The sequence below is a fragment of the Sebastes fasciatus genome, chromosome 23 (assembly GCF_043250625.1).
Source record: "Sebastes fasciatus isolate fSebFas1 chromosome 23, fSebFas1.pri, whole genome shotgun sequence".
Lineage (NCBI taxonomy): Eukaryota > Metazoa > Chordata > Actinopteri > Perciformes > Sebastidae > Sebastes > Sebastes fasciatus.
In genome coordinates, this window is record NC_133817.1 from 16,789,838 (window position 1) to 16,811,402 (window position 21,565).

A 21,565-nucleotide genomic window follows, 5' to 3' on the forward strand; every position below is an offset into this window, starting at 1 on the left:
CCAAAGGGCTCATAGAATGTAATCAAGCTCATATTATACACACAAAAAAGTATAGTTTTGTCCCAGTTACCTCCTAAAGCTTAAAAAAAAACCTGAACTATCCCTTCTGTCCAGCTTTGATTGGTTGAGAAAGCCAAAAATGAATGGTAATAGGGATTTAAATTCCCCCGCTATACATAATCAGAAAATACAGTACACACACATGTAGGAACACTTGCACAGAGAAGGTCGTTTCAACGTTAGAGACGCCCAAATGTTCTTGACTGGAGCTGCTGATAAAAAAAAGTTTCCTGACACACACACACACACACACACACACACACACAGCCCCCGAGGGCCCCTGGGACTTCAAAGAGCCGTCTACTGTACCTCAGCGACACCTCAACACCAGGTGCCGCAGAGAGGAGGAGGAGGAGGAAGGAGGGATAGAAATGGAAATGCTGAGGGGGGGGGGAGGAGGAGAAAGAGGAGAGAGATAGGGAGGAAAAGGGAGACCGTGGGCATGAAAAGAGGGAGAAAGAAATCAAGTTAGAGGTTAGAAAATGAGGGAAGAAAAAGAGTGGGAAGTAAGCAGGTGGAGATGAAGAGACAGGAAGGGGAAAGCTTCAAAATTTGGCATAAATAAGTCGAGAAGAAGAAGAAACAGGGATGAAAGGCGACCGACAGACAGACGAGGAGTTGCAGCCAAAGACGGAGAGATGATGCGGAGGGAGGGCAGTAACACTCTGCTGCTAATACCCCCGCTGCTTTGTTGTGAAGAGCCCTAGTTCCCCTTTTAATGGTGAACAATTCCTTTAATGATAGCAGTAAAACACACTCACTCTCACACACACACACACACACACACTCACTGCTGTTCCTCTCAGCCTGACAGGAAATGTGGTTCAGAGCAACAACGTGACGAGTCACAGTTCAACTTTTACAACTTACGGGCCCCGATGCGCGCTCACTCACACACCAAAGTTCAAATGCAAAAGCAGCGTTTATAGCACCAAACGTTTTTTTTTTTTGTTACACATGTTAGTGACCTATATGGGGCAGAAATGTGTCGTCTTTGTCTAATTTGGGTGCCTGTAAGCTTTTGAATTAACTTGTTTGGAGGCTGTCAGTCACGCAGGCAGGCAGGATGTGTGGGTTTGAAGAGTGAATCGCACTGAGAGCGAGGTATATTCTTAACATAAAGCCATTTGGTGAGCGCTTTGATCGCAGCTGCCTTACAGTGTTGCATGGCTGCCACAGTGAAAACCTTTGAGTTAGAACCCCCAAACCTGGCTGTGTTAGTGTGCATCTGTTGAAATATTCATCCACACAGTCTCATCCTCAAGTTGTTGATTTCTCTTCGTGAGCCATGTGGATGAATAACGCCAGAACTTGTAGCTACATTTGTTGGTTAGTACGTGGACTTTAACACATTTGATCATCTCCACAACAAATTGTAAACACATTACAGCTGTAAAACTTGATCCCCGAAGCACCTGGACGGGCCGAGTATGTGTCTTAAAGGAATAGTTTGACATTTTAGGAAACACGCTCGCTTGTCTTGCTGAGAGTTAGACAAGAAAATCAATACTAATATCACGTATGTACGGTTAATATGAAGCAACAGCCATCACCATGATGTAAACCAGAGAGCACTCCAGTTTTTACGGATTAAACAAACAAGATCAAACGTGTCAATTAGCAAGCTGCTAGGCAGATATGTTTTACCTTTGGACAGAGCCAGACTATCTATTTGTGCCTGCTTTCAGTCTCTATGCTAAGCTAAGCTAATCGTCTCCTGGCTCCAACTTCATATTCAATGGACAGATATGAGAGTGATATATCAATCTTCTCATCTAACTCTCGTCAAGAAAATGAACAAGCCCATTGTCCCAAATTTTCAAACAGTTTCCATTAGTGGATTCGAAACTATTGTAATGTCGCTCCTGAATCTGAAAATTACAAGTCATTCAGATGGAATATCCAACTTCATCTGTAGGAAAGTGGTTTTACTGTGTGTGTGAATGTGTTACAAAAGGGAAGCAGAACTGTACTAAAGATGAGCAAGTATGGAAGTGTAAAATTACAAAATGTTCTGTGCCAGCGTAGTCTTTTTAAAACACAAATCAGTGGTATTTTTCTTGCAAATTATCTTTTTTGTGTGATAGAAATATGGGTAGCACCTGTGTTCAGTATAGCCCACAGTTCTTTTCATGCAATGCAACGTTAAATCGCACAGTATACAATAGAGTGATATATCATGCTCCGTAACCACATAATGCCGAACGCCCAGCAGTGAAACTCCAGAGCTTAATTCACAACCGGCTCTCTCTATTCAAAATGCAAATTCAGACTGCAACTTGTACAATAAGGGACGAGTTTGCATTCCCCTCACAGACTGTTATGGGAGAATTGTTTCATCGAAAAAAGAGCATTTTAAAATTGGTGCTTCACAGGTGGCCAACACCAAGGACTCACAAACGAACAGCGAGACAAGGTGACCTAACGTAAAAAACATGACAAAACCTCCACCCTGCTGATGTGTCCTTGAGCAAGACACCAAATCCCCAGTACAGCTGCAGCAGTGGGGTTCTGGAGCCGAGCCTGACCTCTGACCTCCCTGTGGAGGGTGGCAGACAAAAAGAGATTTTCCCTATGGGGATTAATAAGGTATCACATTATCATTTGAATGCAGCTGATTGTATCTTTGTCAGTCTACATTTCAGCCTGTGGACCTTTCTGTAGAGACACGTGATGTGACCTTGTCACGGTGGGTCTCCTGTATCTGTCGGGGAAAGGTCTGAAGACACTAAATGTCAAATGATAAAGAAACAATCGGCTACGTTGCACGCCTCCCCATCTCTCTAGTCATTTATCAGCATTCAAGCTCCAATTTGGTACGTCACACCTCTCTCCTTTTGAGTTGTGTTTCTAGTTGTTGCCTTGCTGCAGCATTCAGGATTCAAACAAACCAACTCGCATACAGATTAACCACATTTGTTGGTCATTATAAGTCGGGGTGGGGAAAAAAATCAATTCACCTATGTATCGCGACTTCTTTTTTTTCGATTTTGAAATAAATTTTTTAATGCCAGAATCGATATATTTGCTTCATTTGAGTCTATACAGAGGTAAAAGGAAGTTACCGCTTTTGTTGTTGTAGTCTGAGAAACGCAACGTCATATCCGTTCCATATCTGTCAACCTAAACAAACAGCAGCCGGCCGCAGCGAGCCGAAACAAGAAAGTAGAAAACGGCGGAGGCTCCACATGGATAAGACCTGCACCCTCACATTTTAAATACAAAGTGGTAAACACTACACATACAGTAAAGTATGGAAACACTTTGGGTTTCACACATTGACAGGAAAAGCAGAGCTAGATATCATGGCTAAAGCTGCATGCTAACTCTGTCATGGACAGGAAACGCTATCGTATTGCGGTAACGTGCAGTCAAGCTAACCGTCACTCGCATCTCCGTGGTCAAATTGACCGACGCTACAAATGTAGAGCACCTATATACTGACATTTATGTTAAATGCATTCAAACGGAGCTGACCATGGATGTATAAAGAGAACGGAGCTGACAGGAGAGCTAGAGACGGACTTGGCGAAGTTAGCGGAAGTATACGAATGTCCGGTTTTCAAAATACGGTTTTAACAAAAGCAACTGTATAACACAAATATGGAGATAAGATTAATTGGATAATATTCACCAGATGTATAACACATAATACCTGTCCCTTATAAATTAAAAAGAAAATACCACTAATTTGTGAGGGAAATGTCTTTAGTCTTTGATTTTTGGGGTTGTTGGAAAAAATTTAATAAATAATGACTGATATATTTGACTTCAGGACATCTCTGACTACAAATATGCTTAAAACCAAACACTCACTGTATTAATATAGATATTTTCCAAAGTAAAAGTCTCTAGAAGTGTTTGATTAAACTTTTTCTAGTGTGAAAAAGGTAACAAAAATCGCAATAAATCATAATATCAAATCGCAATCCTTGTAGAATCGCAATACATGTCGAATCGGCACCCAAGTATCGTGACAGTATCGAACCGGGAGATAGGTGAATCGTCCCAGCTCTTATTATAAGGCACACAATGTATAACAATAGTACTGTATATAGGCAATAAGCACAGCTCAACTTCATATTATTCTTTCTGTGGTTTTCCAAACTGATTTTCAGATGTTTCTGGGATAAAGCGGCACAAAAATGTCACAGACAAATCTTTCACATCTCAGTGTGCACTCATTGCAGTGCTATTGCACAAGACCAAAGGCCAGCTAAAGCAAATTTAAGAAACAGCAAACACTGACATTCTCTCTCTGTCTCTCTGTGTGTCCTCTTTCTTTCCGTCTCTCTGTCCCTGTGGTCAACAATCCCTCCGCTGGCCTTTATCCCCCCCAAATCCCCATGGACAGAGAGTCAGGGGAGGGAGAATGCTTAAATGCTTTGAATGATGGTGTGGAATGCTAAAACGTGTGTGTGTGTGTGTGTGTGTGTGTGTGTGTGTGTAGGGGGGGAGTAAGGAGCAGTGGGTGGGGTAGTGGTGGGGTAGGGGGGTCTCCTGCCTGGTCTAGGATCTGGTATGCGTGACTGAACAAGAGGAGGAGAAAGAGAGGAAAAGAAGGAAAAAAAATCCCCCCACCAAAACCTGCCTTCCTAACTTCTAAAGACAGACAATGGCTACTGACTGGTCTGGCAACCCTCTGTGTGAGTGTGTGTGTGTGTGTGTGTGTGTGTGTGTGTGTGTGTGTGTGGTGTCACTTCACACACAGGACACGTCCATGATGGAAAGCAGAAAGAGGGGAAATCTGCTCTAACCAACTTTAGATCTCATTACGCCGCACAGACGCAGCTCTGCCACATGTGAAATGAAACACTGCAAAAATATAACCAAAGCTAATACCCCAAAAACCTTCCATTTAAACCATGAAATCCACTAAATACAACCCCTAACTTTAACTACCTTTGCGCTTTGAAACCTTTGAGACGTAAATGTAGACCCCAACAACTACCAGTTGAGCTGAAACAACTTTTTTTTCCCCGCTGCATTTGAGGGTTAAAAGCAGACGTTGATGATTAAAAAAGCCAGCAGGGTAGAACAGCTTCCTATAATAAACGCCCTGGTGATAATTAATTACACAGGCACTGCAGCCAAATCAAGACGGCAAGCATCCATTTTGAATCTCCTCGTAAATAATAAAACAACACAACAGATTTTTTTTGTTTGTTGAGAAGCAAGGCTGGACTGATCAGGGACAATACACAGAAATGCGTGGGCGGTTATTAGGAGCAATGCATTAGAATAAAAGCCCTTATTGTACTAAATGTGCCTACATCATTGTAGGACAACACCATAGCAGTACTGTGGGAATAAACAATGTCAAATTACCAAATGTTCACATTCTTAATGGAAAAAACAGACAATAATGGATTGCTACACCTACACAAAAGTAGTCCACACCGCTCTTTTCGTTCATTATATAAATATCTTTAATTGTTTTAACCGTAAGAATATAAAACAATTTAAATTTTGGGATTCTGCATTTTTTTTTCTTCTTTACAAACACATAATATACAGTACATCTTTTTTTATTTGTCAAACACACACAGCTTTGTCAGCAGGACGCACATCCGTATATTAATTTTTCTAGCAGGTCATTGCATTACATTAAAAACGCGCACACACAGGCCTCCATGTGTATGTGTGCATGTGTGTGTTAATGTGTGTGTGTGTGTGAAAGAAAAAGAGAGAGAGAGGGAGATGGGGAGAGAAAGAGACGCATTCCGCTTGTAACCCGACACGGAGAGGGAGAAAGAAAAAATAATCGATTGCTCCTTATTCTAAGCATGTCTCAAAATGGATTCGGGGTATTTTTATTCAGGGAGAGATGGAGAAAAAGAGGAGGGGAAAAAAGATATCCTTACCCTCCTCTCCCTCCCTCTCTCTCTCTCTCTCTCAGCGGTGAGAGCAACATGAATATGAATGCGACCTGTGTTGGCATTAACGTGGGAAAATAAAGCCATGAGACAAACCCTGATTTGTTTCGATCAATGTAAGATATAGAAATCACTTCAATTTGAAGTACGACACTCCACTGACATTTATGTCCACCAGCGTCCCTTAGAAAAAATACTCCTATAACATACTTACATGGACGTATGTTGTGTTTAATTACAGTCTGATCATATTTCTGATCTAGCATTATAGCGCTTCAATATTCCTATATCTCTATTGTATTATTATTGGATGTAGAGCTGCAACGATTAATCAACCAACTGTTAAATCAATCGCCAACTATTTTAATAATCGATTAATCGGTTTGAGTAATTCTTTAAGAAAAAAACATCAGGATTTTAGTCCATTTAGTAGAAGACAAAGTGACTTCTTCTACATTATTGTAGAACTATTAAATTAATCAGCAACTACTTTGATGATAGATTAATCGGTTTGAGTCATTTTTTTAAGAAAAAAAGTAATAATTCTCGGATTGCAGCTTCTTAAATTTGAATATTTTCTGGTGTCTTTACTCCTCTATGCATGTAAACTCTTTGAGTTGTGGACAAAACAAGACATTTGAGGACATCATCGTCGACATTTTTCATCATTTTCTGACATGTTGTAGACCAAACTGATCAATTAATCAAGAAAATAATCAACAGATGAATCAACAATGAAAGTAGTCGTTAGTTGCAGCTCTAACGGGATGACTATAGGTATTTCTTCTAAGGGTAAGCTGATAATCTTGTCTCCTTTATATTGGCCAAAGCTACACGTCTCGAAAGGGCGTGAAAGTTGGACTTTATCCCTAAAAATGAGGAAACAAACGATAAAAAAGCTCTCGCACACAAGCGGGTTTATGTTTTTTGCATAAAGCGTCATTAAAATCTGAATACATTTTACAGCTCGCTGTCCTTCTCTCTCTCTCTCTTTCTCTCTGTGGGAAATTGTTGCTGTTTATGGGGGTAAATTAACAAAGGTAGTTAAGATTGTGTCCTGGTCTCCTTTCTCCAGCTCTGCTCATGGAGGGAGGGATGGGGGGAGGGGGCAGACACAGTCCCTTTAGGCACATTTTCTCCCAGTCTCTCATTCTCGCTTTCCTTCTGTTTTTGTTTTTTCAACAGTATACACCCTTTGAAAACAACCACATACGAGGTAGCCAAATGTTTTTAGGCGTGATGGCTGTAGCGGAGATTTGTCGTAAATGTCTCAAATCCAGACTCACTGTAAAAAGAACCCAAAAAAAAAAAAGTTTCAAAACCTCACTTTGCTTTAAATGAAAAGGTGCATGCCACTTTGGATGGTTTCACTTTGAGAATTTTTCTAGAAGCAAGTGTCAGTATGTGTGAAACGAGCTGATTTGCATTTGCAAGTTATTCCAGTCTGATGTCAGAATTTCTGAGATATCAAAACAATCGCTAATTTTCATGAGCTCCTTGCAAAAAAAGTTCTAATTGCTTCCTACCAGGCAGAATATTAAGTCATATCAAACACTAATTGAACTCCTGCAAGGCCAACAGAGAGAAAAAATAAAAACACTTGAACATAAAATTCTGGTCACATGGGAGAAGCACACCTTACATGACCACACAGGAGGGAAAAGGGAGGTTTTCTCTCTTTTGAAATAAGACAAGAAATGTACCTGCCCAACTATTCCCCCTCCTCATGTCCCCATCCAAAAACAAAAACAACACAAACATCTCCAATCACCTCACTTTCTCACTCTCTGTCATCTGCCAGAGTCCCAGGTTCAACACTTTAAGGCAGGGGAGCTGTGTGATCCTCTCCAGTCCCCTCTTGGTGATCTTGGTACATCCATACAGGTCGATGCCCGCCAGCTGGGTCAGGTGGTCGGCTATGAGCTCCAGCCCTTTGTCCGTGATGCGCACACACTGTCCAATGTTCAGGGTCCTCAGCTCGTGCATCTGCCTCACCATCCGGTTTATCCCGTCGTCGGAGATGTGGCACGAGCACAGGGACAGGGACTTGAGCTGGTACAGCCCCTGGGCGATGTACGCCAGGGTCTGGTCCCCTATCTTGTCGCAGAAGGATACGTCAAGCCCAGAGAGCCTCAGGGTGCCCATGGCGAGGTGCATGGTCCCAGTGTCGCTGATGTTGTCACAGGAGCGTAGGTTGAGGCTCCACAGGGAGGTCATGTGGGAGAGGTGGATCATCCCCGCGTCTGAGATCCCACCGCAGAAGCTCAGGTTCAGTACCCGGAGCTTGGTGAGCCCCTTGGAAATGTGTTTGAGTGACAGGTCCGTCAGTTTCTGACAGTCCTGGAGGGTCAGGTACTCCAGGTTCAGACAGCCCTCCGCCGCGCTGCGGGTCATGCCCGCCAAGTGTCCAATCCCCACGTCCGAGACGTGCCTGCAGGACCTCAGATTGAGGCTCTTGAGCCGGTGGAGGCCCCAGGCTATCAACAGAAGCCCAGTGTTGGTGATGTTGCTGCAGCCACCGAGCTCCAGCACCTCCAGGTTCTTCAGGTACTGAGCTATCCTGCCCAGACTGGAGTCTGTGATCTGCTTGCACAGACTCAGGTTCAAGACCCTCAACGACGGGATCTCCTGCACGAACGCGTGACCCAAGCCGTTATCCGTGAGGTTGTAGCAGCCGGACAGATTGAGGGACTCGATGTTGGGCATGCCCTGGATCACATAGCTCAGGCTGCGACGCAGGGACAGGATCTGGACCCTCCGGATGCCCCTGGCCTGGAGGCTGGGGAACAGGGAGGGATTGGCCCGGCGGAGGTGCAGCTTGGCCTCCACCCCCCTCCACACTGACTTGTGGTAGGATGCGTCCCTCCAAGCGATACACACTTGGGCTACCCTGCCTTTGTCCCTCACGTCCAGATAGCTGAAAATCATGGCCAAAATTTCCGGGAAGAGGCACGAAATGTGCGTCTCCATTGTTTTTCAAACCCCAGGCATATGAAGAACTAATACTCCACACCTCCAAGGCTGAAAAAGAAAAACCACCCTCTCTCTCTTTTGCAAATTATGCAAAAGTATCAACAGTCCCAGTTATCTCCACAGAAGTAAAGAAATAGGATTGAATAGTATTGAACTGTGCAAGAATCGATCCAACTCTCTCCAACACCACCACGTGATCCTCTCTGGTTGCCTGGTTGCGCAGTAGGATTCAAATGCATTAAAAAAAAGCAGGAAAAACACCCAAAAAAAGCGTTTTATTCCTGCCTCAACTCCTCTCTCCGCCAAAAAAAGAAGAGGCAAAGGGGGGCTGCAAGGGAAGAAGGAGGAAGGAGGAGGAGGAGAGGAGGAAAAAGCCTTCAATGCTTCCTCTCTCTCTCTCTCTCTCTCTCTGTCTCTCAGACGACGCTTCCTTGTTTTATACCCACTAAAAGCCTCCCTCTCTCGGCCGAGCGGGGATCCAGACGGTCGTACATCGCAGAATAAGAAAGAATAAACACTGTTAACGCCGCCTATTAGAAAACATCTCCATGATAGAAAGAGCAGAGAAAGATAGAGCTGTGTTTGTAGGCAGAGAGTGAGAGAGAGAGCGAGAGAGAGAGAGAGAGAGAGAGAGAGAGAGAGATGGGCGTCCTGGGCTCAAAGCCTTTGTCTGCTCTTTTCAAACCGACTTGGCAGGGACCCCAGCACTCTAGCAGCACGGGAGGGGTGACTACAACAAACATTTTCATTCTTATACCTTTCAATTTCGATTCAATAACAAATAGCTAATAGCGTCGTAATTACAAAGCTAACACGCAAACATAAGTGTGTTAATATATTTAATTAAAGAGCTGCAGTGCGACATTAACTGTGTCATTTTTATCGAAGCACCCCTCTCTCTGCCTCCGTGTTGGTTGGTCCCGCCTCAGCTGGAACGGTGCGAACAGTTTCCCTTGGAAACCAACTTCTTACAATTCAGTTCACTTTGGGCTTTAACCCTTTGAGAGGACCACACAGGAAACACAGGAGAGCACACTGGAGAAGCCCACTTCACTCTTTAACTTGGCATGAATATGTTGCTTTATTATTGTTGTAGTGGAGATAGTAGTAGAACAGCCACAGCAACAGAATACAGTGTTCTTTGTCTCTTGTAAACAGCCTCTCTCTCTGTCCACTCTCTCCTCTCTGACTACTTTATTACAAAACCCCTAAACATTATAATAATAATAATAGATTTAACATTTCATCAGTCAAATATTGGACTGTTTGAAAACATGCAATAAAACAAAACCACAGCTTGTATAACAATATTGATAATATTGGAAACAATGTACAACAAATACATCTATTTTAAAGGGACTGTTTGTAAGAATCAGAAATGCTTGTTAACAGCGACACTTGTGGCCGTTAAGTCAACGAAAGTCAGCGTCGGGCTCACACTTGTGCTCGCTCTACATACACATGAACGAGCGTTGCTCAAAACAGTGAGGCGACACCAAGCCCCCAGGAAGTGCGCCGGTCAACGATCTGGACTTTCCTAGTGGCCAAACGGCGGTACTGCAACTTCCGTGTCTATCACGTGATGCCGTTGTGCCCAAAAATACTTTTTCCCATAGACTTACATTGGGAAAGAGACGTCTGTATCCCAGCGGATATTTTTTTTAGGTGAATCAACTTCCCAGTACGAACACTCTAATAGTCCTTATTTTAAAAAATAAGTTTTTAAAGTTGTAAATTGCACTAATAGCTGAATCCAGAGTTATTTCCCTTCCTCCGTTCATGTGAGTGAGACCCAGACCGAGGCTGGAGCGCAAGCCGTGACAACAGCGTGACGTTGGGACCCCGTGACTGAGTCATGTGACCGAGCGGACGCGACTGCTCATGTCCCAGTTGCCCAAGATATGTCAAGATACGGGTACTTTTCTAGACGGAAGTCGAGCCATTTAGGCTTCATGCGCCAATGAGCAACTCTCATAATAATGACTGGGGCCCCGCCTCCAACGCTGTATCCAGTTCTCTTAATACATTCATGGGCGACACACGTCAGCTAAAACCACAATATCACTCTATATTTCACCTGCTTGGCAGTAATGTTAGCTGACCAGACAAAGGTCTCTCCATGAATCAATGCTGATCCTACTGTTGGCTTTTCCTGCTTCAGCCTCCTGACCGCGGTCGGAGGAAACGGGAAGACACCGGCACCCGGTCGGAGACGATAACGTAACTCGCTGCGGAGTCCCGTCACTTCACAAGACACGGAAAACCTCTGTTGGTCTGGAGGAGCTGCAGCAGTTATTTCTGCACAAACGTCCGCTGTACATTCACTAGATATTCTCAGAGCTACGAAGTCTTCTGCAGTGTGTAATGTGCACGCATGCACGTGAGGTGGAGCGAGCTGAGTGAAGGCAGGCAGGCAGGCAGAGGAGCAGCGGAGCAGAGACTCCGGCCCTGGAGACCAAAGCTACGTTCTCCCCCGCGTACTACGACCGCCACCAACACTGTTTTGCAAGACGGGCTTCACTAGATATAACTTTGCGGTTTTGGTGCTTCCGTGTAGTTTGTGTTGGAGTCTTGTCTGAACAGCGTAGCCTCATGCGAGCTCACATATGCGAGCGCTCATGGACACCCACCAGGGTGATTTATACGTGTAAGACGTTACAAACAGTCTCTTTAACATTTCATCAGTCAAATATTGGAATATTAACTGTTTGAAAACATGCGATAAAACACAGCTTGTATAATAATATTGATAATATTGGAAACAATGTACAACAAATACATCTATTTTAATTCACTTCAACGCACTTTACTGGCTTGATACTGACTCTGTGTCAGTGTGTGTGCAATATGAGTGTATTGGTTTCTTCAAATGAAACTCGTGAGCTTGTGTTTTTAACACGGGAAGTCATGTATGGGAACGTGAGATCCAAGCGCAACATTTCAACAGTTTTGAATCCGCGTAAAGAATCTGCTCCGACAATTTGGGACAACGGGCTTGTTCACTTTCTTGACGAGAGTTAGGCGAGAAGATTGATATACCACTTTCATATCTGTACATTGCATGAAGTTGGAGCCTGGAGACGATTAACTTATAGCTTAGCATAAAGACTGATGGTGCCTTCAAATGACCCTCATGAGCTTGTGTTTACAACATGGGAAGTCGTGTACACAATATGCTTGGCGTTCAAGTGGTTAAGTCGTGAAAACACCGCTGCTGGGCACCGGAAATATTAACGTGACTGTCGGCGTCAAGAAGCCACAGAGGCTAACAATTTAGCAAGCTAGCAAGCTGGTAACATAATGCAGTAAATGCAAAAGCATAATGACAGAGGAAAAAGATGAGGCCGTTGGGAATATCAACATTTTCCTCAGACATAAAATTAAGAAGTAAAACAATATTCAACTAAAATTACAATATATTAACTTATTATCTGCCGAAAAATGAACTTCCACGTCCTTCGCAATTTCTGACAATGTCAACAAACACGTCACAACTCGTAAACCCAGAGCTTTCAGAAATTTTCCACTTATAAAGTTGTGAATACCACATGAGGGGTACGTTCATATGGACTCTTCTCGTGAACACGGTAAACACGACCCCATTTGAAGGCACCATATGTCCCTACACACACACACACACTGAGTAGTATAAAACTATACTATGTGCCACAGTTTAATTTGAGATCTGTAAGCTAAATAAGGAAAAAAAACATGTCCCTGTGTAACATCTGTGTTGTTACACTGCCAGTGAATACATTTTGTACACACATATGAAAGGATGGGGTGTCCTTAAGTGACTGTGGTGGTAAAATAATCCATTAAATCTGTAAAAGTCTCGTCTCTTATGTGTCTCTCATAAAGCACCGAAATAATCACTTTGAAGCTGTTGTCTCACATCTGCCATTGTTTTATGTTTTGATACTTGAAAACTCACTTTAGTCTCAGCTGGTGGTGCTGAGAGAGTGCATATGTGTGTATCAATAGATAGCTATATGCGGCAGATATTTTCCTAAATTGCTTATGTAATGTATCGAAGCATGCAAATGATCAAATACAGCAGCAAAGGTAGTGAGAACAGTGCATCTTTTATACTCTCTACCAAGTTTCATGCCCTGCAGTGGGCCTCTCTCACCCCCGGAGTAGCCTTGGTCTGAGGGTGTGTGTGTGCACATGTGTGTGTCAGTGTTTATCTATATGTACAGTATGTGCATGTGTGTGTGCGTGCACAGACAGGAGAACAGATGTATTTGCATATGTTGTTTTTGCGTATAAACAGTATATTTTTTATACGCTTGCAACGCTTTTTCTTACTGTTTGTAGGCTTCTCTCAGTGTGTGTGTGTGTGTGTGTGTGTGCGTGTGTGTGTGTGTGTGTGTGTGTGTGTGTGTGTGAGAGATAATATGACAGGGGAGCCGTTTGCTGAAGCCAGTGGAGTGTGGCAGAGTGGCTGAGAAAGAGTAGAGGAGAAAGAGAGAGAGAGAGAGAGGAAGAGCTGATGAGAAACATAGCGGCAGAGCGATAGGAGGAGAGAGGCAACAGTGATCAGGTGAGGATAACGGAGAGGGAGAGGAGCTGCAGAAACAGGCCTCTTTACATGGAAAGAAGCAGCCGAGCACAACTGACAGCAACTCTCCTCTCATCCTCTCTGTTCTCCTTAAGAAGAGATTTTTTTTCAAGTCCGTCTAAAAGCAATAGTCAGATGCCCATGTGTACATTTAATAATTTTTTGCTCGCTGTAATCTCCCCTTGTGTTCTTACTGGCCGTTAAAAGACCCCTCATTTTGTACAAAAATACATCTCAAAGTTTATCCGAAGCCATTATGACGCATCAGCAGTTGGAGTTAGACAAATCAAGTGAGTGTCTTATATGGTACGTGTCCACAGCCTCCGTTCTTTCCACGCTTCCTATTCATTGTCTATGTAAGCAGCCGTGCAATGCATTCTGGTACAAATCGAGAGACGGGGCTTCACGTTGGCCGCTCTTCATTTGCATAATATTGAGGTCTAGATGCAAATCACAGGCGTCCGACGCGATTCGCCGCCTTTGGAAACTCCCTTGAAACTTTTAAACAAAGCGTTGTCCGTCCAAAATAAAGACAGATTCAGCAACTGCATGGCTTATTTCTATTATAAAATGTTTTCAGAAACACGTTTCGGTGAACTATTTTCGTGATATAAGAGAAGAAAGTTTACAAATAAGCCGCCATGTTGGTTCAACTTTGAACGCTTGGGAGCAGTAGCCCACAAGGGAAAGTGTTCGTCCAATCAGGAGCCTTGTGTCTAGTGGCAGCCCATCAAGAGTCCAATGCTGGGAAGCGAGACGATCACTCGCAATAAAAAACGCCCCTGTGGACATGTACCATAACAAAGCTGCAGTCTTTTTAGTCACAAAATCCCTGATTTTGTTACTATCTACCCCTCTAAAGACTGTAAAGACTGTTACCTCATCATCATCTTCCTCAACCGAACTTCTATTCTATTGCTTATTTTTACCTACTTTTGCTTCTGTCTCTCTATGTCTCTCTTTTTCTGATGGATGGGTCACATTAGTTTCTCCCTCCCTCTCGAATACAGATTATTGGCATGAATAATGAGGTCAAAATGTTGAAAAAAGTCAAGAACACTTAGCTTGTGTTTCTTCATAAGAAAAGTATATTAATACTGTAATAATAACTAGAAGAAAACAACTAATCCAGATTTACAAACCCACATATTCATACTTGCAGAACACAAGTAGGTACTAATCAGAAGTGGTCCCCTAGGTCTTCCTTACTATTTCAGGTCATCATTAAAACAACTCACATGGGTCAGATTAGGGAATGCTATAGTTATAAAAAGCATACAAATCTTTGGTGTAAACATTGATGTACCAAAACGGCCTAAACGCTGGATTTGGAAAAGCAAAACATACAAAATGGACTAAAATGGTCTGCTGACTATTTCTGATGTCCCTCTCTGCTTTTAACTTCTATCCTGTAACTTCATCAAGGGCAAAAAAAAAAAAAAACACGCAGTTAACTGCACTGTCCCCTGTGGCTGCCAACACCTACGTCCTTGGTACTCGGGCACACAGTGTGTCATGCATTTTCAAAATAGAGATCCTGACATGAATACTAAGCTTTATAATGATCGTGTAAACACCTTGAGTTATAAAGAGAGTGGGAGATTAACACCAGCTCCAAGCTAAATGTGGCTAAATTGCAGTCAGTTTTTCTGGAACAACCTTCTGGGATTAAAGACAAAAAACTAGCTTGGTCATAAACCAAAATGTGATTTGTCTCATCCAAATGTTCTGTTAAACCAAACTGTACATGGATTCTTGGCCCTGTCGGCAGTTTGCCTCCACGAATTTATGTTTGTTGGGTTCAAAAGGGAAAATAATACCCGGCCAATGTGGCTTTAAAAGTGCCAGCCAGACTGTGTTGTGTGGGAGGTTATTAGCAAACTTTTTAATGTCGGTGTCAGCTGTCGTCTGTACAACGAGACGATCACAGACAAGAGAGAGAAAGAAATAGAAAAGACATGGAGAAGACGGAGAGAGGCGGATCTATATGCCACAGGCTTTCTCTTCAGCAGCAGTAGCTGAGTCTCTCTCTGCATGACCTGCCTCTGTGTGTGCGTGTGTGCGTGTGTGTGTGTGTGTGTGTGTACTTGCTCAGCGTGCATTTTTTCTGTTTTTCTGTCTCCCTCTGTCTGCCTCACATCACAGCTGTGTATGTGTGCGTGTATACCTACGTGTGTGTGTGTGCACTGACTGTGTGTCATACCTCTCCCAGAAAACCCGCTGGGCCCTAGCTAGCACTCACACTGAGCCAGAGAGGGATGGGTGAGGGAAGGGAGAGGAAAAAAGCGAGAGGGGTAAAATAAGGAATGGGTCAGAGGAAAAAGGGAGGAAGAGTATTTTTAGAGGATGTGTCAGAAGAGATGGAGGGAAATAAATGTGTGTGTCATCTCCCCCAAAGTGTTCCTCTCCCAAGATTCTACTCGTCACGTGACCCCGTCATGTGTGGCGTCTCTTTTTTGTGCATGTGTGTGACTTAACGTGTCCTGTGTTTGATGATTCAGGGGAGGGCTCTAACTGCATAATTGCTCGCCTCGACAACGTGCTTCATCTGCACCCGCAGCGGTTGCTGGTTGCCAAGGTTACGTGGGCGTGTGTCAACACGTCCCCCCTGAAAGCCGACACCTTCCTGACTGGATATTACCATGACTCTGTAGATTCTCTCTCTCTCTCCTGTACGCACACACCAGTACACAGAGAAAGCAGACAGTGTGTGTGTGTGTGTATACGCACATGCCCGCTCACTGTACACTGTAAGTGATGAATCTTTTATGTTCCTTCAGGTGTTTCCTTGCTTCACCAGGGCTTCACCTGTACAGCACTGAAACATGGCCCGTGTGTGTGTGTGTGTGTGTGTGTGTGTGTGTGTAGCTGCCTTCAAAGCTCCTCTGCTGTCTCTCTCCCTGCTCTCTTATCGTTTTCCAACTCTTTTTTGCATCCCATCCTCTGTCTCTCGTTCTAATTCATACAATATGAATGAAAAGTGTTAACACAGTTCTGACGGAGGATACAGGTCCTATCACCCCACCAATTTAAACTTTTCAGACCGAAATCGATCATCATTAATTCGCTCGCCAAGGCAAAAATATATCTGTGCTTTTGCATCGAGTTCAGCTTATGACACGTGAATTTATGCCGCTGACAAATTGACAAACAGTGCTGACAGTGCTGACCTTTGAAGGGAACAGAGAGCTGGAGGGTCCAAAACTAGAAGAAGCTATCATGTTACCTGTATCGCACCATCAAACTCTACACAACGCTGCTCTGCTGAAGTATAAACTGCTCCACAAGAGATGCATGGTTTGCAGATACTTTAAGGCCCTGTCTACACGCATACAGATATATTTTAAAAATGTATATTTTCCTCTACGTTTTGGCCTCTCGTCCACACGCAAACGGAGTTTTAGGTCACAAAAACGGATATTTTTGAAAACGCCTTCTAAGTTTCAGATTTTTAAAACCTCTGGTTACTTTCTCTCTGTGTGGACGTGTAAAACGGAGCGTTTGGGAAACGATGACGTCCTCTCTTCATTTCGCACATGCCCATTGTTGCTTTGAGCATGCGCCAGAAACAATAACAAAGATGGCAGACTACTGGACGTTTTGTTAGTGCTGCTCGGACTACTTTACATTTGAAAAATGTTCCAGTCACAGGAGGCCAAAGCAGGGAACACATTAAACATGTGGAGGCCGAATGGTGATTGAATGTGCTTTTGTGCGATTGAAGGAGAGGTTTGGAGCACCCAGAAGGACTATGGACATAAACCTGAATAACCTCCCTTTCCTCATTTATGCATGACAGTTGATGACAGCAGAGTGACGACAGTCACACAGTTGGACCAGGAATCCAATAACTGTTATTGAACTGACTGTAATGAAGCCGAAGGAAAACAAGTGAGAAGGGTGGTAACAAAATTCCTTGACCCTCAACTTGTGATCTCACTTGTGGTTACATGTAAATATTGCGGCAAGCTTTTAGAGTTGTTTTTGCGTCCAAGTGTGGACGGGTATATTTTTTAAAACAAAGGTCATGTGGACAGACTTTATTTTTTAAACGTAGGGGAAAATATCCTTTTTAAAAAATACCTGTATATATGACAGACAGGTCCAAGGACACACGAGCACAAATAGGATGATACAAATACGTCTCTTAAAAAAAGGTGTGTTAATTTATTGTCAGCCCCCTGGTGGTTGGCTAACCGTCACGAGTTTGTGTAATAGAACGTGTCAATGTGATAATAAATGTACTTATAGAGATATTATTGTTAGTTGTTGTGTCTTTCTAGCCAAACAGCTGCCGTGGTGCTAACGTAGCAGCTAGGTGGCTCATGCTAAGAATTTGTGGTCATGCTTGGCTCGTGATTGGCTCGAGCGAATATGTGGTGACCATGATACCGCAGCTCCGGCCCCCCCGATCACTACTACACAGACTCTGGCTCCAAATGACGTCAAAAAGGATGGCATCTCCCGTATCCGGGACATTTTGGCTTCACTTTTGTAAAGCGAGAGGAAGTTTAGATGTGTCGTCCATCTAATTATTGGCTACATGTTGACAAAGTCTCCTTTTTTCATCCCGATATGACTTCTGAAATTTTAAGGCAACTAGACGACGTTGAGGTGTCGGTCAGCATGACAATAAACAGGATGACACTGACAGTGAACGGTGACGTATTAGATGAGATGCACAAGAGAAAAAGGGGAAAAAAAGACCACAGATGATGGAGGTAAACAAGAGAAGGAAGAGAGCAGATGTGCACAGAGAGAGAGGTCACTGCCAGGAGGATGCAAGCCTCCTTTTCTCTGTGCAGCTCTCTCTTTTATCTCTCTCCATCTATCACTACCTCTGTTTTTACTTCTTTCTTCCTTTTTCGTTCTCTTTCCTCTGACAACTGGTCTGTGCTTCCGTCTCGCCACAACGCCTCACAGGCTGAATGTGTGTGTGTGCATATGTGTGTGTGTGTGTGTTATATGCACTGCCGCCCTGCTCCAGTTTTTGCACCACACAGGCTGCTAGGTGTGTGCGTGTGTGTGTGTGTGTGTCCTCAACAATGCTTTTCTTTTCTGCCAGCTCTGCAGTCTGACATAGGAGATTTTTCAGCCTTGTGCTCTCTCTCCCTCAGTAGTCAGCATTTTGGCATTTTCTCAATGCGCTCTGTCATCTGTTGGCATGAATAGGCTGCATATTGTTTGTGTGTGTGTGTGTGTGTGTGTGTGTGTGTGTGTGTTTATCTGGCTGGTTTTTACTCTCTGTTTGTCTGTGTTTGTGCGGGGGACCATGAAGGTGGAAAACAGCTCTTTTTCAATCTCAGAAATGGCACTAGGCAGGTTTTTGATGCGGACGTACACGTATAGACTACCATTACCAGAGTTGTAGGCAAGATCCATTAAATGGGGTTCAAGGCAAGTGTGAGAGCCTGCAGAGTCAAGTTTGACAGAGAGAATGATTGACTCCTCTGCCAAGGTTTTAACCAGCACCTATTCAATACATTTTCACTCTGTTATTTGGGTGTCACCCTCTTGATTCACCCAGGACTATGCATTTGATTTAAATTTGAGATACAGAAATTCACCAAGATCATGGTTTCTTCTGATGCAGTGGAAATGCTGTCAATTTAAAGGCTAAGTTAGTCAATCTTCCTTCAAATCCATGTGAGAACATGTTAATTGGCGAACAGCACCACTTGAAATTAAATTATAAACATCTAACCCCTCAACCCCAAAGTAAAGTAAAGAAAAGTTTCCGAAGATACCAAATGTGTCAGCATGAAATGTGTAAAAATGATCAACAAGACATCTGTATGTGTATCTATGTTCGATGGAATGGTGAAGCCACAAAAATTAGAATTTGGTTGTAAACATCATATCACTTAAATGAAGATACAGAATATATTTGTAATATTATTATACAGAGTAAGTTGATTTGTCCAACCTTAAAGCTACTAAAGCGGAAATGCATTTTAAAGCCGAATTCACGCCAGAGCAGCGATGAACTGCGGCCTGAGGCGAGCTGCCATGCAATGGCTATGAAAAGCTGCGGCGGCCGCTCCCGAGTTCAGCAAGCTGCAGCCGTTTCATTCTGCGGTGAAGTGCGGCCAAACTAAAAGTTGGGAACAGTTCAACTTTTAGCGGCAAAATGCAGCCAGAGAGGACCCGCAGCCAATCAGTAAACAGACCCTGTGACTCCTGTGACCTTTTGACCTATATTACAAAGAATTTCTTCCCTGCCTGAAACACAAGAACACACCTCCCGGCCGTAGAAGAATGAATTATTGAGGTGCGCCGCTCTTCGCCGCTGCGTCGTATGAATTCAGTGTAGGCTAAGGGGTTTATTTCCTCATTATTGTAACTAGCTGCAGTGAAAAAACTATGAAAATATTATGAAATATCGACAATACTGACTGAAATACAGAAACAGCAGCAAGTGAGCAAACCATCGAGACAAAGATGACTCATCAGTGACTGAATGTGCTGTCAACAATATTACTCACCAGCTGCAGTCTCACATCAGACAAAATTTAAATAGTCAAAGACATTTAAGTCCAAATTTAGGTTCTTTACATGTTACTGCCGCTCAGGACCATTAAAATGCAAAGAGCAGCTTGGAGTCAAATCAAAACTTCCATCCACATAAAAAATTGTTCGGCAAATTGAAACATCTAAAACAAAAGAAACAAAAAAAATCAACCATGCATCTGACTGTCCTATACAACCAACTTACCCTGTCTACTAGAAATTACCTTTCTATTGTACCACTACTACTATTAAAGTTGTTTGTTGTCGAATTAAATATGACAACACTGAGTTTATAACACACAGGGACAAAGAAGGGAGGAGGGTGGCTTGGAAAAGAAGAGATTTGGGAAGAATGGCGAGACTTGTGAAAGTGTATTCTGTAGTGAAAAGTTAACACAAAAGCAGCAAAATCAACAGAACTAGGGAAATAGCGAGAGCACTGGAAAGACAGTACACATTTGTGTGCATGAGCGTGTGTGTGCGTGACACAGTACAAGGCGTCCTGGGGATTTATAGACCAAATGAATCAATTCAGAGATGAGCAGTAAATCAGGCCAGACCAGCGCAGCTTCATCCCCTGAAGAAAGCTCCTCTGATTCACATTATAAGTGTGTGTGTGTGTGTCATGTGTGTCTCCCTCTCTTAGTATAAGTGTGTATGTGCAGATTCCTTACTTGTATCTCTTTGCTAGTTGAGTGCAGTTTTACAATTTGCGTGTTAAGTCTTAAGAAAAAAGTTTTATATACCCAGAGGGCCGAGAGATTGATTTTGACTTTAATTTGCTTACTAAAATCATGTGTGTGTGAGAGTATGTGTTTAATAGTGAGTGAGACAGAGAGCAAACGTATGTGTGTGTGTTTGTGTGTGTGTTGGTTTGTGTGTTTCTGTGTCATTGAGCCTTTCAGAGTGTTTGCGAGTATGCTTGCACATGTGTTTATACATGTTTGAGCGTGTGTGTGTTAATCTCTCTAGAGAAGGGATCAGGAGACCAGTGTAGTTTGACCAGCGGAGCTCCGGGGCACCAGGGGGAAATCAGGGGATCTGGCCTAGCCTCAGAGGCTTCTCCCTGGGCTTCCTGATCAGGGACTCGGCCTGTCCCGCGGTTCCAGTCCACTGCCAAACGAGGGCAGCCAGAGCTCTCTCAGTTGTTTCGTTTCCACTGAGGTGCCAAACATGGCTCGGTCTGCACCGATTCATCAGTTTAGACTCCTACTTTATTCTTCAACCATATCCAAGCACTTTAGTTGGGAGACTATGAAACCTTTTAAAGAAGAAACAAAATCTTCTTCTTACTAATGAAGCTACTATAACCAGTAGCTTATCATGACTTATGTTGTTGGCAAACTTAAAGTTACACAAGGAACCTTTAAGTGGTTATGAAACCGTCTCAATTTAATACCGTTGCCTCTATATGTTCTAAGCAAACGAGACTATCAGCGTGAAGATTGGCTATTTCTATATAGTAGAAACAATTTGCGGCATGCAGGTTCACCAGAAAGTCCTTCAGCTCAAACTCCAGCGGGGCCTCTGGCAGCAACCAGCCCGCCGCAGACAGACCCAGATCCGGCTTTGCTGCCGCCGC

The 21,565-nt window shown here is 43.3% G+C and overlaps 2 protein-coding genes across 7 annotated transcripts in view; one reads left to right on the forward strand and one right to left on the reverse strand.

Annotated features, from left to right (window-relative positions):
- Positions 1 to 21,565, forward strand: part of wnt5b (wingless-type MMTV integration site family, member 5b) — a 108,766-nt gene that overhangs the window by 60,977 nt on the left and 26,224 nt on the right. For 2 of the 6 annotated variants that reach the window (XM_074624964.1, XM_074624966.1), the window contains one exon: positions 13,305 to 13,455. The exons of the other annotated variants lie outside the window; for them this stretch is intronic. The gene's annotated coding sequence lies outside the window, so the exon portion shown is untranslated. The remainder of the gene's footprint in view (positions 1 to 13,304; positions 13,456 to 21,565) is intronic. 6 annotated transcript variants of the gene reach the window in all.
- On the reverse strand, positions 5,466 to 9,582 carry fbxl14b (F-box and leucine-rich repeat protein 14b). The gene has a single exon (XM_074624967.1). The coding sequence runs from the start codon at positions 8,904 to 8,906 to the stop codon at positions 7,704 to 7,706; it is 1,203 nt and encodes a 400-aa protein (XP_074481068.1). The 5' UTR covers positions 8,907 to 9,582; the 3' UTR covers positions 5,466 to 7,703.